Source organism: Vigna radiata, chromosome 7, assembly GCF_000741045.1.
Source record: "Vigna radiata var. radiata cultivar VC1973A chromosome 7, Vradiata_ver6, whole genome shotgun sequence".
NCBI classification, from domain to species: Eukaryota; Viridiplantae; Streptophyta; class Magnoliopsida; order Fabales; family Fabaceae; genus Vigna; species Vigna radiata.
The window spans coordinates 54,279,403-54,297,678 of record NC_028357.1 but is presented as its reverse complement, the minus strand read 5'-3'; the positions used below and the strand labels follow the sequence as shown (position 1 = coordinate 54,297,678).

General features: G+C 33.0%; 4 protein-coding genes across 4 annotated transcripts; 2 read left to right on the top strand and 2 right to left on the bottom strand.

The window, feature by feature from the left end:
- Window positions 1–101: 101 nt before the first annotated feature.
- On the bottom strand, window positions 102–2,209 carry LOC106769193 (probable phospholipid hydroperoxide glutathione peroxidase). Its single transcript, XM_014654703.2, has 6 exons — window positions 1,872–2,209; window positions 1,703–1,779; window positions 1,456–1,517; window positions 1,117–1,235; window positions 431–598; window positions 102–340 (listed from the first exon to the last, which is right to left on the bottom strand). Exons 1-6 carry the CDS (start codon window positions 2,124–2,126, stop codon window positions 311–313), a joined length of 711 nt encoding a protein of 236 aa, XP_014510189.1. The 5' UTR covers window positions 2,127–2,209; the 3' UTR covers window positions 102–310.
- Window positions 2,210–2,786: 577 nt separating this feature from the next.
- Window positions 2,787–5,799, top strand: LOC106766796 (glutathione S-transferase T1). The gene is made up of 7 exons (XM_014651557.2): window positions 2,787–2,924; window positions 3,013–3,086; window positions 3,174–3,234; window positions 3,391–3,444; window positions 3,987–4,066; window positions 4,640–4,845; window positions 5,183–5,799. Exons 1-7 carry the CDS (start codon window positions 2,860–2,862, stop codon window positions 5,393–5,395), a joined length of 753 nt encoding a protein of 250 aa, XP_014507043.1. The 5' UTR covers window positions 2,787–2,859; the 3' UTR covers window positions 5,396–5,799.
- Window positions 5,800–6,421: 622 nt separating this feature from the next.
- LOC106767153 (glutathione S-transferase T1) lies at window positions 6,422–8,746 on the top strand. Its single transcript, XM_014651987.2, has 7 exons — window positions 6,422–6,589; window positions 6,710–6,783; window positions 6,872–6,932; window positions 7,120–7,173; window positions 7,598–7,677; window positions 7,878–8,083; window positions 8,230–8,746. The coding sequence occupies exons 1-7, from the start codon at window positions 6,516–6,518 to the stop codon at window positions 8,440–8,442; spliced, it is 762 nt and encodes a 253-aa protein (XP_014507473.1). The 5' UTR covers window positions 6,422–6,515; the 3' UTR covers window positions 8,443–8,746.
- A 165-nt stretch (window positions 8,747–8,911) lies between these two features.
- On the bottom strand, window positions 8,912–17,677 carry LOC106765867 (probable copper-transporting ATPase HMA5). Its single transcript, XM_014650634.2, has 6 exons — window positions 17,285–17,677; window positions 11,598–12,989; window positions 10,849–11,103; window positions 10,544–10,666; window positions 9,985–10,461; window positions 8,912–9,611 (listed from the first exon to the last, which is right to left on the bottom strand). Exons 1-6 carry the CDS (start codon window positions 17,573–17,575, stop codon window positions 9,195–9,197), a joined length of 2,955 nt encoding a protein of 984 aa, XP_014506120.1. The 5' UTR covers window positions 17,576–17,677; the 3' UTR covers window positions 8,912–9,194.
- Between the last annotated feature and the right edge of the window lie 599 nt (window positions 17,678–18,276).

Here is an 18,276-nt window from a genome sequence, read left to right as displayed (position 1 = left end):
TACGGACAGCATTTTAACACAGTTGACATATGACAAAAACATATTTAATCATAAAATTAATAATTTAATGATATTGATACGAGAGCAATGTAATAGAAAGCTTAAGAGCAATGTAATGAGAGCAATTAATAGAAAGCTTAAGTTTAAGTAGACAATGTCATGGTTATGAACATAATATGAGGTACAAGAGCAACTGTTTCAGCATATGTAAGAAAGACAGGAAAGTGCAACAACATCTGCAACACTTTTCTTATTTATAATTATGTTCTAATCTCTACTCATTTATTGACAGATGCAGTCATCCATAGCTTCAAGCATCCAACAACTTCAACAAGTCCTTCTGCAGATATCAGAAAAAGAAGCATTGTTAGTGTAAAAATATCAGATAAGTATAGGCCAAACTATTAGTGCATAATACTATCTGTCTTACCTCAATGCTCAGAGGAGAAGTTGTGGGTGCATAGCGATCAACAACCTTCCCCTCCTTATCAACAAGGAACTTGGAGAAGTTCCATTTGATATTATCCCCGAAGAGTCCACCTTTGCTTGATTTTAGATACTTGTAGAGTGGATCAGCACTGTCACCATTCACATCAACCTATATTAAATGCAAAAGAACAATGGTCTCAGTATAAGGTTAACAGTACAGTGAATACTTAGACACAGGAAAGTGAAGTATATTCAAACAAGAATTAGTTTCCCCTAGTCTGAAATTTATCTTATTTTCTTAGTATTGCGTGGTGGGATATTAACACCACATCAAGGAAGAGTCCATTCATCTCTACTTTAATGGTTAATATATTAAAGCATTACACAACCAGGACTAAAACTGGGGAAATCTTGAAAGGATTCACTGCTCTCCTAATCGTCTCTGATTTTCAGGGGAGTTAATTTCAGAACTCATTCAGAATATTTTCAAGGGAAATCCAGTTGAGATTAGAGGTGAACTGAAAGAATACGCTAAATTGCGAGTCAAACAATATTTGAGCTAGAGCCCAAAAGATTGGTAATAAAAGAGCTAATACCAAGAATATAGACAGAGCATGAAGTTGATTTTTATACACAGGAGTGAAATCAGTCAGTGGGAAATGAGAATAAGCGAAGTTTTTGTTTTACCTTGTTAAACACGGGAAACTCAGCCTTGAAGCGAGTACAGACAAACTCTTGTATCTGTTCATTAGATCCAGGCTCCTGTGCCCCAAACTGATTGCATGGGAATGCTAGAATCTCCAGACCTAAACAAAGAAGAAATGAATTTGTTATTGCAATTAGTTCAATAGGAATAGAACAAAATATGTAGATTAAAACAAAATGAATTTGCCATGCCACAGAGATAACATTGACACTACCACAGCATAAGATAAAAGTTAACACAAGAATGAAAGGGACAACAAGAAACAAACAAACAGCAGGACAACAATCGCAACAGCAAGATAACAGAAGACAAAAACAAACCTTTTTGTTTGTACTTCTCGTACAACTGACTCAGCTCTGTGTAATTCGAATTAGTCAAGCCACTGCATCAAACATTGAAACAAAATTAAGGGCGAAATCCTCCAATTCTAGACCCACATGACTAGCTGTGCCAATTTAGGGTAAAATCAGAGAACATAACTAAAAAATTCTTGATCAAAATGAAAATCGGTAAACTTCAATTTCAATCAAATAAAGAAAACGAGAAAAATGAAAATTGGAGAGGTACCATTGTGAGGCAACGTTGACAATTATAAGGACCTTCCCTTTGTAGTCACCAAGATTAATATCATTTCCCTTAGCATCCTGAAAACAGGATAAAGAAAAGGGTTAACCTAAAATCTAAAAAGTTTACGCATTTCACAAAGCAAACGATGAAAAAGAAGCAAGATGTGTACTTTAACAGTGAAATCGTGGACTGATTTGGCGCTTGAGGTGGCCATAGTGTGATCGGTTCTCAAGGAGGAGAACAAAGAGGTGGACGAGGTTGAAGGAAGCGGTTTGAAATAAGCGTGCAAAACAGGGCGGAAGAGGGTAGGGTTGGAGAGGAATCGAAGAGAGGAGGAAGAAGAAGAAGAAGAAGAGGTGGAAGAAGCTAATCTTATAGCAGTTGTTGTGTGGATGAAGATGCGAGTGGTTGAAGAAGAAAGCATTGGTAAATAAGTTGTAATTTATAGCGTCTTTATTCCGCGTAGAGCGACACCTTCCTTCTTGGTTCTTCTTATTCTCGTAGCTGGGTCCAGTTTCAGGATTTCATGGTTCTATTATTATGTGAACGTCAACCACTTATGTGGTTCTGTCTGATGACAGCAGCGGTGACGGTGAGGAGCTAAACGTTTAACACGTGGACGCACATGCACACTTTCTTTAAAAATTAATATTGATTATTATACAATCGTATTTGCCAACCATTTATTTATGTCATCTTTTTTTCATGCAGGCAAGCTTCCTCTTTATTAAAATAAACATATTATAAATTTTAATTATCTATTTTATTGTTTTTTAATAATATTAACGTCAAACTTCCTTTTTCCCAAACATGGCAAAAGAGTCAAGATATAAAATAAAAAATTATCATTCTTAGTTTTTAATAAGAATTAAAAAGTGATTCTCTTTATTTCGGAATACACCAAATTTGAAAAAAATAATAATAATTAGAAGACACTTATTCCACCTCTGTTTCGGATCAAAATTTTCGGAAGGCTGTGATGGGATGAAGGAAGAAATTTGACCAGGGGTGCTGAAAGAAACACCCAAAGGCTTGACACCCAAAAGCCCAATAAGGCCCAAATAATTTGCAAAAAAGCGTAGTAGAAAAATAAAGTGAAATAAGATAACATGAACGGTGTTGAGTGCTGAAGCAACTGTGAGAGAAAGAAAGAAAAGATGAAGCTGAAGGTTTATGCAGATCGAATGTCGCAGCCATCCCGTGCGATTCTCATATTCTGCAAGTATTTCTATTTCCCTTATTATATTTTCTTTTTCTTTTTTTTACTTTTTGTTGTCTCCTTCTGGACTTTGAATACGGTCTCCGTGCAGAGTGAATGGAATAGATTTTGAGGAGATCAAAGTCGATTTATCCAAACGTCAGCACTTATCTCCCGAATTCCAAGGTAATCAGTCAATTTTCGATTTTTGTTTTCGTGGAAAACAGTATCTATACACTCTCTCGTCTTTAATTTTGTTGGATTTTCCTTCAGCAATTAACCCTTTAAGGAAAGTCCCTGCAATTGTTGATGGAAGGTTCAAGCTATTTGAGAGGTACTTCAGCTTCAAAATTTCATGTTTGATGCGATTCTTCAAATTTCATTGTGTTATTGGTTTGGTGCTGGTTACTGTCATCAAAACATTCCGTGCTTATGGAGTGTGTAATTATCTTCTTTTTTGTTAAAGGGTGTGTTGTTTTCTTCTTTGCAGTCATGCAATTCTCATATATCTTGCATCTGCGTTTCCGGGAGTTGCAGACCATTGGTTAGTTATTATTATTGTCTTCTCCCTCTTTATGCATTTAATTGCAATGTTGTCTGTGAAATCAAGATATGTGGATGTACAGAAGCAGGTTGGTTGTTTATGTGTTTCGTTGGCTAAGTGCTGCATGTGTTTCGCAGTTTGTATGTGATAAGGGATCGTATGGTTTTACGGAGGGGAAGGGAAGGAAATGAAAGAGAGGGATTTTGATTTTATATTTTGTTTGGTTAAGAGGAGGGGAGGAGAGGGGAAGTGATCCTTTCTTGTTTGGTTTACAAAGAGAGAGGGTAAGGATTTTAAATATTAAGTTACTTTTATGTCCTATTAGTTTTGAATTTCAAAACATAAATAGTTATTTTTGTCAATAGAATTGAAATCATACTGCAATAATTACATTTCTGTATGCTTGTCATTGATACAGCAGGTTCCTGTCTGTTGTGTTTATATTGATCCCCTTGCTGTGGACACACACTTCTGTTGCCTGTTTTTTTTTTTTTTTTTTTTTTTNTTTTTTTAAGCAAGTTTTGTTTTGTTCATTCCGGTAGGTACCCAGCCGATCTTTCCAGGAGAGCAAGAATTCACTCCGTGTTAGATTGGCATCATCAGAATTTGCGGCGTGGGGCAGGTGCATCATAGCTCAAAAAGAAACCTTTAGCTTTTTGTTGTTGTCTTGCTTGCATGTGAAACTAGTATGAAAATTAATGTTATTTCATGACTTCTTATCATGCTGGCCTACTTTAACTAATCTCAATGTAAATAAATCAGAACTCGGTTTCATGTTTTGCTTGCTTTCTGGATCAGATAGCTTTATATTATAGCACTTTTGAGGATTTTTTCTTTTTCCATTTGCAAAGAGGGAAGTTGAATAGAGTTAAAAACATAGCTGGAAGATAATAGTGAAGCTTCAGAAAAATATGCTCAAATGCCTTACTCTGGACAATTTAATTAGTTGTAGAAGACCATATATCTTACTCCGATGCTTTGTATCAATGGCAAAGTAATTTGCATTACAGTTTGTTTAGTTCTGGTAATGCATGTATTTAAGTTGATTTATAGTTTATTCTTGTACATGCACATGTTGAAGCCATACTTTGCAAAATTTCCTTTGAGCACAGGTGAAGGTGTTGTTTTTTGTTTGTATGCAAAACTTTTCCTGCTTCGTTTCTTTTAATGACATATCTTCTTGATTGTATTCCAGCTGCATTTGTTCTAAATACTGTACTAGGGCCAGCGTTGGGTCTACCACTGAACCAACAAGCAGCTGCTGAAGCTGAGAAAATTTTGATTTCCTCTTTGACTAAAATAGAAAACATTTGGCTTAAGGGGGACGGAAAGTACTTGCTTGGTGGCTTACGCCCATCCATAGCAGATCTCAGTCTGGTTTGCGAAATTATGCAATTAGAGGTAAATGGTAAAGTTCATCTAAATTAGGAATCATCACTAATTATGTCATGACTTCGGTAAATGGGGATAGATTTATTTTTCCATTAAGCTTTTTTCTTGAGTTTGAAGAAAATTAATTGTCGACCTCTTTCTGATTTAGTTTATTTTTTATGATTGAGAAGTTCAGAAACATACAGGTATGGTCAGGCATGTTTGGTTTCGTTAAGATAAGGAAACAGTTTACTTTTAATGTCGATCTAATGAAGAACTGTATACTTACAAATGTGACACGCATGACAGAATGTTGATCCCCTCATCTTTAGGAATTGCGATATTGACTTTTTTTTTTTTTTTGCAGCTTTTAAATGGGAAGGACCGTGATCGTATCCTTGGCCCGCACAAGAAAGTTCAGCAGTGGATAGAGAGCACAAGAAATGCAACGAGACCTCACTTTGATGAAGTTCATAAAATCCTCTATAGGCTCAAAACGAAGCTTTCTGAGCAGCAATCTAATCAGGCAGATAGCGTAATGGAATCTAGGATTAGAACCCCACTGACTTCAAAAATATGACCAAACAACCTTGACAGACATCAAAGATGATGATGTTTTTGTCTGTATTAAAACCACCTTAATATATGTTGGATAGGTAATAAATGTCACTGCCATTTGAAGATACAATCGTGCCTCCGAAATGCAGATTTGACGTTTCACTTGTTAGGGTATGTTTGGAAACATGTTATAACTCAGTTGAATGGAAAATTTTCAGTTTTTGATGCTCAAACTGGGAAGGAAGTGGAGGGTTACGTCCATGTTCAGTTCAACTCAACAGAAATGTAAACAGATACCCGATCTATCTGTTATTTACTTTTGCTGTGTACAATATTTTCAAGGAGTTGGTAAATTGCTGTAGAGCTATATGAATTGTACAATTTTTTTTTTTAAAAAAAAAAGAAGTAAGAATGCTTATCGCATCACTATCCTGACTTCAATCCTTGAATTGTAACATATAATTTTGTATGCATTATCCAATGGCACCGCCGTGGGAAGTACGTCATTGCGTGACAAAGTCTATTATATTTCTCAATTTATGTTTATATAAATTTCTAACTAATAAAATGTCTTATGAAAAAATAATAACTAATAAAGTTGGAGACTCTGGATGCAGAGAAGGTATGTAGTTCTTTATTAATAAAGAGCAGGAGTCCAATTTTCGACTATTTGGTTAAGGGTTGTTATTAATGTTGTTGTAGATTTAGTAAAACTACTGTTAATTAGTTTTACAATGTTAAAAAAAAAGACAGGGTAAGAGAATTATATTATAGTGTATATTTTAAGAATTTTTAATACAAAGCTAAAAGAGTATTTGGGAGTGAATATTTTTTATATTTCTAATAAAAATTTCTCGGAGACCCTTTTAAATTTTTCTACGAAACAATATCTTCCTTAAAAAAAAAAAACTGAAAACCTTATCTAATTTACGGTTTGTTTTTTGTTTCGTTGAACAGGTTTATCCAAACGGATAAAAACTGTTCCTTACAAGCATTCCATAAATATATTAGTTTATGGATTTTAAAGTTTGACTGTAAGAAGGTATTTTTGGTAAGTGTGTAATGAAGCAATGCAAAGAACAAGATAGAATAGAGTCAAAGCCGTGCTTTCCTGACTGCAGTGCTTCCCAAACTTGTAATCGATGATGGTGGAAAAGCTGAAGGTGTTTGCGGATCGAATGTCCCAGCCTTCTCGAGCAGTTCTCATATTCTGCAGGTTAATAGTTTTTCATACTTTGCACACACCGCTAAACAAAACCTTGATCTGTTATTTATTTATATTATGATATGATTATAATGAACTAAACACTATTATCATAATCTTTGTGTTAAAAAGGTTGAACGGAATTGACTTCGAGGAGATCAAAGTAGACATTTCCAAAGGCCACCACCTCTCTTCTCAATTCAGAGGTATCTATAGTTTTGCATTGAATACTGGTTGGTGCAAAATTGGTGGTCTATTCTTCTGTTGACCTGTTATGTATTTTATTTTTTGCAGAAGTAAACCCTCTGCAGAAAGTTCCGGCTATTGTTCATGGAAGTTTCAACCTTTCCGAGAGGTAATCTCTGATAAGGCCCTTGTCTTCTAACCCACCTCTATGATATTAATGATTATTTTACGCATTATTCACTGGTCACATTATGCCTATGTAGTTGACTTTAATGAGGATGGAGTATCTAAGATTTGAATATTTTATTTTTTGATTTTATCATGTGTTCTTAATAAACCTCGTTTTGTTTTGGCAGCCATGCAATCATTGTCTATCTTAATTCTGCTTTTCCTGGAATTGCTGACCATTGGTTAGTAGATTCTTTTCTTTTGCTTCTGAAGTCCCTTCCTGATCTACATGGTTGTTTTAAAGAAATACTTCAAAGTTCTTTAAATCAGAGTTAGAATGTTTCACTGCGCTGTAGTTCAACATGATTTTATTTTTTTAAGTGTAGTTGAACATACATGATTACAAACGGGCTAATCATGACCTGGGTTGCTTATTATTAATACTCACTTTTGGATATGTTAGAGATCTCATATCAATTAGAAATATAACCAAGTGATAGTATGCAAGTAAGTGTAAATTTACCTTGTTAATTGGTAACTTGAATTAAGCTTAAATATGTAAAAAGAAAATTGAATTTTTTCTACAATCTAAACTAATCATACTTGTCATGTTTTAAAAGTATAGAAAATTTGCATATAAAATTTATCCTCATGATGATGTATCAGGTACCCAAGCGATATTTTCAGGAGAGCAAAAATCAACTCGGTAATGGATTGGCATCACTCTAATTTACGACATGGAACAGGTACATATAACAATGCATATTCCATCGTTTTTGCTTTAAAAGCAACATCTGATTGAAGAATAGATTTTACCATTTCTGCAAGCGATACGTTAAATCATATGTTGCTAGCCTGAGAACATCTTTGTTTTGTCCTATTTTTAGAGAACTGGCATGTTTCTTGTAAACTATGACCAACTAGTAGAAGCACGACCTTTTTGCAGTGAACTACGTAGTAAATACTGTACTAGGACCAGCAACTGGCCGTCCACTTAATCCAAAAGCNGCCGCTGAAGCAGAGAAAGTGCTATTTTCTTCTTTATCAAAGCTAGAGGATATTTGGCTCAAAGGAGATGGACGCTTCCTTCTTGGTGGCTCTCAGCCATCTATAGCAGATCTCAGCATGGTTTGTGAACTTATGCAACTTGAGNTAACTGTATGTGACTTGTAATTATTGGTGCTGCATTCAACCAAATTGGCTCAATGTCTTGAAATCTTCAGTTGAATTAGAATTTTGATTGGTATCATAATTTCATTTTACATGAATTTTGGAANATTAAACTGTGATGAACTTAGGTTTTGGATGAGAAGAATCGCAGTCGTATATTATCCCCATACAAGAAAGTTCTTCAGTGGATTGATGATACAAGAGCTGCAACAAATCCTCACTTTGAAGAAGTGCATAATATCCTTTATAGAGCTAAAAAGAAATTTGAACAGCAGCGTTCAAGGGTAGTTGAAACTTGGACTGAGCCGAACGACAAGATAGGTGGACATTCAAAGATGTGACAGACATGCCTTCATCTTTGCTTCAAGACTGACAACACAGTCATACATAGCCTTTTTTCTTTCAACAGACTTGAGCCTTGAGTGTCAAGCTTTTCTTTGTTGGCTTGAAGAAATTTACATCTTCCTACAAAGACACCATATTAGTCGAGTAATGTTGTACACCTTGACTGCATATCCTNGTTCTATTTTAACTCTTAACCAAATTAGTCAATAATTCTGTATGTTCATTTTTTAAGGTTGTTGTGCTTTTATTTAGTGGTCTGCTATTCACATATAAAATAAAAGAACAAACTGCTATTTTGTTCGTGTTGAGCATTGAATAAGTCTTGGATGTTTGGAATGATATATCTTCACATGTGATAAATTGAGATGGATACGTGGTATGGTGGAACACCTGAAACTGATACATATGTACACATCAATATTCTTGCATTGTTTTAGGATCTATATGACCTTACGTGGTTCTATTCCTCTAAATTGATACAAATTTACATTATGATATAAATGTACTGAAATAAACCCACCATTTTAATTCCTGTAACTTTTGCNGGTGCAAATATCATTACTTAAAGGATTTTCATTGCGCACATTATTCCAACACCAGAAATTATTTTACATGCAAGCAATGTTTACAACTTCTGACAAGTGACAACTGTCCAAGGTTCTTGATACATATAACTGAACAAGTCACCACATACTATAGTAGAGCCAACACAAGACCAGCCATTAGTTCCTCTGTGCCATATTTTACATCACTCAATGCTTATGCCCCGTATCTCAAGATTGTTCAACTTCTTNGGTCTCCTATAATACTTCAACAGTAAAGAACAGCAAACTACACTGACAGAAGATGCAGCCATGGCAGCCCCGGCAACCCACGGTGGCAACCGAAATCGTGTAGAGGGAAAAAGAGCTCCAGCAGCAATTGGAATTCCAAGCAGATTATAGCCCAAAGCCCATATGTAGTTGAGACGGATACGAGAAAACGTTTTTCTGGAAAGATCAATGGCAGTTATGACATCCTCCAAATTGCTCTTCATCAGGACAATATCAGCAGCTTCAATAGCAATGTCTGTACCAGCACCAATTGCCATCCCTACATCTGCTGCCACAAGTGCTGGTGAATCATTGATACCATCCCCCACCATAGCCACCTTGTGCCCAGAAGCCTAAACAAGAAAAGGTTGCTCAATATGTTAACCACAGGTAATACATGTCATAGATGTTGTATAAACTACGTGTAATTTATATACACTTTCACCATAAGGTATTAGACATCTAATTGGAATTTAGCTTAACATCACATCATGTCAGTGAATAAAATAGCATGGTAAAGTTGGGAAACCTTATTAGATAGTTATGTAAATAGAATAATATGGTAAATCNGTAAAATCTTTTCAGNTATTAGTGTAAAAAAGTAGTGTGATGGCAATGTATAATTAATATTCATGTCTAAATTTTGGAACCATTNCTTTATGATTGGATCAGCTCCCACCGTTAGGACACAGGAGAGGAAAAGATGCAAAATTTTAAACAAAGTACCTGCAAGTCCTTCACTTGCTCAGCCTTCTGCTCAGGTTTAGCTTCAGCAATAACAGTTTCAATTCCAACTTCCTTTGCTATAGAATTGGCAGTTCCCCAATTGTCCCCAGTCACCATGATGCTCCTGACTTTCATGGACTTGAGAATGGAAATAACTTCTTGTGCAGCTGGTTTCAATGGATCAGATACTGCTAAAACCCCAACAACTTCCCTGTTTATGGACACTATAATTCCAGTTTGAGCCATTGCTTCCGCTTCTGCTAGTATCTCTTCAGCATCAACAGGAAGTGCAACATTGTGGTCCACCATCAAGGTCTTGTTACCCACAAGTATTTCCTTATTTCTAACCATGGCCTTAACTCCATGTCCAGCAATCGACACAAAATCCCGTGCCTCTGGCCAAATGGGGTTCTCTTCATCTCTCAGTCTTTTAGCATACTCTACAACAGCCTTAGCCAGTGGATGCTCACTATTCACCTGACATAGGAAATCATACAATGAATGTTTTATTGCAATAATTCATGGATAAGCATGTGAAACTCGATAATTGAGGGCCTACCTCAGCTGCTGCCACAAGTTCATAGAATTCTCGGAGTACCATATTTGTAAACAACTTTGTATTTACTACCACAGGCTTCCCGATAGTGAGAGTACCTGTCTTGTCAAATACAACGCAGTTCACCTACAAGGCAAACCATATACACATTCAAATGTTGTATAAATCCCACCCTTATTATGTTTACGTAAGTTGTGCATATGCTCGAATAAGAAGAAAGACAACCTACGAAGTTCATGTTAACTTCACCAACATTTACAAAGCAAATACTGAACTTGAGGACCTGTAATTTAATGTCAAGTGCTGACCTTATGTGCATTTTCTAATGCTTGACCTCCTTTGATAAGTATTCCCTGAGATGCACCTACTCCAGTGCCAACCATGACTGCAGTCGGTGTTGCTAAACCTAAAGCACATGGACAGGCTATGACCATGACAGAAATCCCGAACTGCAAAGCAAGCTGAAAGCTATCCATGGAAGATGGTATCCAGGACTTGGGGTAAGCACGAACTTTTCCAGCTATAAACCAGGCAAGCCAAGTTGAAAATGACATTAAAATAACCTGCTCAAACAAACCCCTTTGAAGTAAGTACTACACAGACATAAGGATTCAATTTTAAGAGATAAAACCTAGAAAACATAAATGAAATACAGAAACCGTCTATCAAACAAGAAGAACCTGCCAGAATAAAAACAATTACCAAGATTTGTTATAAGCTTTGATACCATGTTAGGATTTATCTTAAAATCAATTGACATTATTTGAAATTATCCAAAATATACATAAATTGCATACCAATAATTGAGGAATACGATACTAGACTTTCTTCTAACAGTTTCAAGCTGAATGCATGTTTCTCATCATCAATTGAATCCCATTTAATAAGAATCTTAAACACTCTACATGAAACTTTTCCTATAGCTATACAAGAAAAGTTTGCCTAATAGATGACTAATTTATTGCTATTACATCAGTTATTTAAATCCGTTAAGTAAATATTGTAGAGAGGTTATTGGAGAATCAATATGGAAGAAACAAATTTAGCAAATCCCTACCATGGGCACAAAGTATTTGGAAATGCGGTCAGCAAACTTCTGCACAGGAGCCTTGGCCATCTGTGCTGACTCAACAAGTCTNACAATCTGAGCAAGGGCACTCTCTGATCCCACCCATGTAGCCTTAATGTGCAANACTCCATTTTCATTCACAGTTCCTCCAATAACAGTATCCCCTTTCCTCTTTGCCACAGGACGTGCCTCACCTGTTATCATGCTCTCATTCACGTGGCTCTGACCCCAAATGACCAATCCATCGGAAGCCACTTTTGCACCGGGAATGATCTTAATAACATCATTCTTCTGAATCAACCTGCTATCAATTTCCTCCTCACCAACAACATTTCCTTCACTATCCAACGTCAACAATATAGCAGTGTCAGGTGTCAAGTTCATGAGCTTNGCAATTGCATCGGATGTCTTCCCCTTGGCCAAAACCTCAAGGTACTTCCCTAGCAAAATAAACGAAATAAGCATAGCACTGGTCTCAAAGAAATCAGTNCCCTTGAAACCATCAGATGTAGCAGCTCTCAGCACAGAATACANTGAGTAAAAGTACGCTGTATTTGTCCCCAGGGCAATCAAAACATCCATGTTGGGAGAGCCAAGGCGTAATGCTTTGTAAGCACCAGAGTAAAATCTCCTCCCTATAACAAACTGCACTGGTGTAGAAAGCACCCATCTTATGATCTCCCCCACTGTGAGCATTTTAACAACTTTGGCATCTAGTCCATGCTTGATTCCAGGGATATACATAAACACCATGGAAGTTAGAAACACAGGAATNGTAAACACCAAACTCCACAAGAAGGNTCTATGGTATTGCTTGATTTCCTCCCTCCTATGACTATTCCTTTTCCCTCCTTCTCCCGGGAAAATCTTTGCCTTGAAACGCCTAGACCCGGTTTCCTGAATCACGTTAATGAAATTTCTTGGTCCTGTCAAGTCTGGTTTATAAGAAAGAGACACTTTGTTCAACAAAGGGTGTGTNTCTACATCTTCGACCCCAGGAAGTGCTTGAAGAGAACTTTCAATTATTCTCATGGAACGACCCGTCCTTACTCCCTCAACCTGAAGGTCTATTCTGCTCATGTCTTCACCCGTGCTGATAAGNGTGGCTTGAAAACCAGTGTTTTCTACTCCTTCCAAGATTTGGTTGTAGGTGACAACGTTTGGAGTGTAGTGAACTTCAGCTTCCTCAGTTGCAAGGGCCACTCGAGCTTTCACCACTCCTTGGATTGCTTGAAGTGCAGATTCCACAGTGGAGGAACACGACGTGCATGTCATGCCTTGGATACGTATGCGGCATATCTGAATAGATGTCTCGTTATCTTCTCTGATTAATGCGGCTTGGAATCCAGCATCTTCAATGGCCTCGCGAATGCTCTCTTCCTGAGAAGAAAGCGCCATGGAGACATCAAGAAAAAACACTGTCAATCATTGAATTATACTGAAACCTCTGTTAGAAGCAGTTTAATGTTTTATACCATGTATATATTTTGATTGATGATATGNTACATTGTATAGTTTGTCTACGAAAAGAATACATGGAAAATACACGGACAGAATTTAGTTTAAAAAANTCTAGTTTATTAGTAACGAAATTAATGACTTTTTTTTTTAAAGTTAGGGGGGACTGGTTTAATGAATAAATTTCCAATAGAAAGAAACATTTATTGAATAAAAACAATATAATAATATATTATTATAATCCAACTCAATGCCAAAATAATTTTAGAATAATTAACCTCCATTTGAATTAATTACTTTATCTCAATCCATGGATCAAATAACTAAATTAAGGTTTAAAATATGTTTTTTAGTTTTTAAAAGCAAAATTGGAATTCATTCTTTTTCTAGTCAAATGCAAATTGGTTCTTAAATTTTTAAATTTTAAAAAGAAATTAATATAGTTTTTTCTAATCCAATTAAGTTAAATATTTTTTGTGTCGAGTTGGATTGATGTTTGAATCATATACGCCATCTCACATATATAAAAAAGTAAAATCTTATTGTTTAACATTAAAATATTCAAATTTATATTTCATTAATTGTTAAGTATTAATTTGAGTAATTAAATTCTTATTAAGTATGATTAGATAATTTGCACAAAAAAAGAAGTTTAAATATGTCAATTTGTGGATTTAATTCTTAAACGAGTGTATTTTATTAAGTATACTGGATTTATTCAATAAAATTAATATTTTTCTTTTAAATATACCAAATTTGGTCTATTTAATAAAATTTGGCGTACTAAGTATATTATAACTCATTAAATATCTGTTATATTTCATAAGTTTGTTTCGAAAGTGTTTTATTAATTTAANTGTAATATTTGATATATAGCATGACATGTTTGATTTACAAACNAATTGTATAAGTAAATTTCGTCCATAAACAAATAAATAAATTTGTAAGAGAATAAATTAAAAAAAGAATATGATAGGAAGTAACACACAAAGACGCGTGAAGAGTTTGAGAAGGGATGTGACAAGATGTGAAATGGAAGAAAGACGTTATAGAGTGAGTTAAAATCATAAAAATTATAATATAAACTTTTTAAAATTAATATTTTTATTTTAAATAATTTATTGTTGTCATAAATAATTCAGAATTGAAAAAAAAAACAATATTTAAGCTATTTTGATTAACTTATGGAAATGTTAATGACTTAAATTAATGTTGGGGATAAATTATATTTCTTTTTCCGCCAAAATTCTCATTAGATTACGTGTTACTTTAAGAAAGTTGAAAAATATTACAGTTATATTATTGAAAGAATCATTGAAAACCGATATAGTGATATATATCTTAGTAACTGATTTTAAATTTCAAAATTAATCGCTAAATCAATCATCTGTACATTTTCAACTTTATACAAAGAGAGAGTACATCTATTTGGTATCTCTTGTTTTTTTTAATTACTATTTCTATATTTAAATAATTATCCTGAATTTATCATTTTATCATTTTATCATTTTACTTACTATTTTCCTGAATTTAAATAATTATTTATTATAAAATAATTATTTACTTTTTTTATTATTTTAATAACTACTCTTCAAATTTAAATAATTATTTATAATATTTGTTATTCCAATAATCAAAATCTATTTTATCTATAGTTATATCTATAACTATATATTTATAATTATATAAACTTTTTATTTTTCTAATTTTACTCTTTTAATTACTACTTTTTAAATTTAAATAATTTATAAATATTTAATTACCCTAGTATACATAAAGAGGATATCTCTTTTCATATAAATAATTTTTATCTCATTTTACCTTTATGATATAATTATTAACGGATTTTTTTAAAAGTAATTACTATCTTAAAATTTTTGTATGAAATTGTTACATGTTTCTCTTTTTTTATCGTGTCTTTATTATATTTGTATTTTCTACTATTANCATGTTAACAAGTACTTTCTATTATTTTTCTCTTATATATTAATTTAACTAATTTATATAAATTACTAATTTATGATACAATACAAATATTTAAAAAATACAGAGATACACACCAGAATGTCTATCTTAACTCTAATTTCTATTAAATTGATTAGTATTTCAGCCATTGGATCCATCCCTACCAACATTAATCGATTACTAATTGCTTCCATCAGCAGATTAGTCATTATCAAATGAGTCATTTCCTTTTTTACTAGATTGATCACAACCATTAGTTACAAAATTAATCTTTATTGCCATTCACTAAACTAATAATTATTTTTATTACTAAATTACTTATTGATTTCCATTATTAAACTAGTTAATATTTTCTATTACAATACTAATCACTAAGCCTCAGTTACTAATGTTACTTAATATCAATGTATATTGATTTTAGAATTAAATTTGTTTTTATTTTCAAACTACTATAATTTTTTTCATTCTTAAATTAAATAATAAAAATATTTAGCTTCTGCACCATATCAAAATGAAATAAATTATTGGATTAAATATGTTTTTAGTCTCTATACTTTGGAGTTGGTTTTAGTCAATTTTACTAAGGTATAATTTAGTCCTTCAATTTTAGAAAACTCTGGTTTTAATCTTTTTTACTAGTTTTTTTAACTTTATTTGTTGTTTTAAACGCGTTTCTCAGTTAACATGGAAGAAAAAATGTGTCAAACAGTGTAAACAATCTACATACTATAATGAAACGTGCTTAAAACAACAAATAAAGTTAAAAAATTTTGATAAAAAGGACTAAAATCAGAGTTTTCTAAAATTGAAGAACTAAATTGTACCTTAATTTAAAAATGGATTAAAATCAAAATCGCCCCAAAATATAGGAACTAAAAACATATTTAACCCTAAATTATTTTTCTCAACCAACGACAAGGTTGTATTATAATCGTCTATAAAGTCGTGACATGAAAAACAATATTATATTTCATTTTAAAATTTCGTTAATGACATGTGAAACACTTTACATGTTGGTAAAAAATAATGTTTTACACGACTTTCAGGTAAATATTTTATAATTTAATTTAAGAATTAAAAAAATATAATAATTTATAAGAGGATGAGGGAAAAATCAAATTTAACGCTTAATTTCATTACTCACCTAACTTATCTATTTAGTAACAAAGATTTGAGTTTATTTGTTGAATTTCTTATAATAAATATTTACAAACAATTGCCTTAGCAACATGCGAAAACATACAAATATAACAAAAAAATCATCACAGACCCGTAACCTTATTATTTTTCTTTCAACCAAACACCTTTGTTTTCTAAACTTATTATTGTATTAAACATTATATATATATATATATATATATATATATTAGATAGAGTTAAATTCCCTAAAAATCCCTAAAAATGGGTCTGGGTTTTTAGACATCATGTGGATACTTATAAATCATAAAAAACACACTAATCCTTTTCAAACTAGCAATCAACAAATAACATAAATAATAAATTAGATTTTTTTTTTCAAGTTGATAAGGGCAAATTCCCTAAAAATCCCAACAAAAATAGAGTAACAAATCGAAAAATTCAACCCAGACCAATTTGCAAATAAAAACCCACTTTACTATTACTGAAACACCATACAATATTTATAACCTATAAAATTACTTCTTTGAGCATATTTTAATTAGATTTAGAAATTAACTAATTACCATATTTACATCTAAGAGCATTTTCATTGAAGAAATCATTCTATGATGTCTGAATCTTTTGAATTTCACAATAACATACCACTTTTAATTTTTCATAATTTTTATTTTAAGAATTTTAAAAGATTCATAAATCTTATTAATGTTTTATTTGGTTGACTGTTTTATTCGTATAATGAGACTTTTAAACTTATTTGTTATGTCATGTTAACCTATTATAACACTCAAACATTTGTCTTTTAACAGANTATACGATTAAATGAATATATTTTGCTTATCAACACTTTTAGCTTTTAAGATCAATCAGCCAATTCAGTTATACCAAAACCAAATTTGGTGAGCAAGAAATAAAAACATGAATTAAAAGTAATTCAATGGAATCTACATTTGAAAGCAACAGAAAAGGAAAAACATACGACAGTGAAAGGTGTAGTATGCAAGGGTTTCAGAAACAGCCAAAAGAAAGATGCATACACAGTGATCAATCGAAGAAGACGAGTGCAATGTTCTTGAATAATTAATTCAAAAATGAAAGTAGTAGTAGTTACGTACATTGACAAAGGATGGATAGAAGAGGACTTGTGCACGATTGTTGAGAACATCGACGACAGCTTGGCGAATTCCGGGAAGACGTTTGACGGCTTTCTCGACGGAAGCAGCGCAGGCGGAACAAGTCATTCCGGTGACTGAGAAAACCGCTTTCAGCAAAACGCCGTTGCTTCCTTCTTCTTCCGTCACACCTTTCGGATATCTCGGCATCGATGGATAGTGAGAACGAGGCGAAAGGTTACCCGAACCCTCATTCTTCCGCAAGCAAGCTAACGCTAAAAATTTACTTCCCATTTCCAACGCCACACCAAACACACCCTAACTTTCCTCCTTTTATGCTTCCATTTTTCTCTTTCTTCATCCATTTTTTATCTTATTTTCCAATAATCATTACACTCACTTGATGTCGATTGAAATTCAAAATATGTCACGGAATCTCTTTCTCGTTAATCCTATAAAACCTTGACGTAAAAAAATAATAATATTTCTTATATCTTATACAACACATTTTTTAATTTTATTATATCATCTATCTAATAATCTCACATCATTTTGGACACGATATTAACACAATTTAAATATATTTTTTTCTTTCATTTTTTAAATTTTAGTTTCCAAATCAAATAATATTGACCTTAAAAATATTATTGGAAATTAAAATAATAACATATTATAGTTTAATTAAACATATATGGAACGAATTTGATTAGTAAATGTCATGACAATAAAATATTTAATTTTTATTTCATTTCCAGGTGCATATGTCACGAGAAAATGAAATAAATAGGTAATTAAAAGGGATGAGCATTGATCTATGTACGACTTTTACTCACGAAATGCACACATCCAAGGTTCCATGTGGGACTGTGCTTACGAACTCGAAAGTTTATTTTTTATTTAATTAATTATAAAATATTGCCGTATTGTTGTTAGGCTTAATAGCTATTTTGGTCCCTATTTTTGTTTGGTTTGTTCATTTTGTTCCTCATTTTTTA

Coding starts and splice junctions, on each gene's coding strand:
- LOC106769193 (XM_014654703.2), bottom strand. CDS start 2,126: ATGCTTTCTTCTTCAACCACTCGCATCTTCATCCACACAACAACTGCT. Junction 1,518..1,702: donor GTCAACGTTGCCTCACAATG/GTACCTCTCCAA, acceptor TGTTTGATGCAG/TGGCTTGACTAATTCGAATT. Junction 341..430: donor CTTCTCCTCTGAGCATTGAG/GTAAGACAGATA, acceptor TGATATCTGCAG/AAGGACTTGTTGAAGTTGTT.
- LOC106766796 (XM_014651557.2), top strand. CDS start 2,860: ATGAAGCTGAAGGTTTATGCAGATCGAATGTCGCAGCCATCCCGTGCG. Junction 3,235..3,390: donor AGGTTCAAGCTATTTGAGAG/GTACTTCAGCTT, acceptor TCTTCTTTGCAG/TCATGCAATTCTCATATATC. Junction 3,445..3,986: donor CCGGGAGTTGCAGACCATTG/GTTAGTTATTAT, acceptor TCATTCCGGTAG/GTACCCAGCCGATCTTTCCA.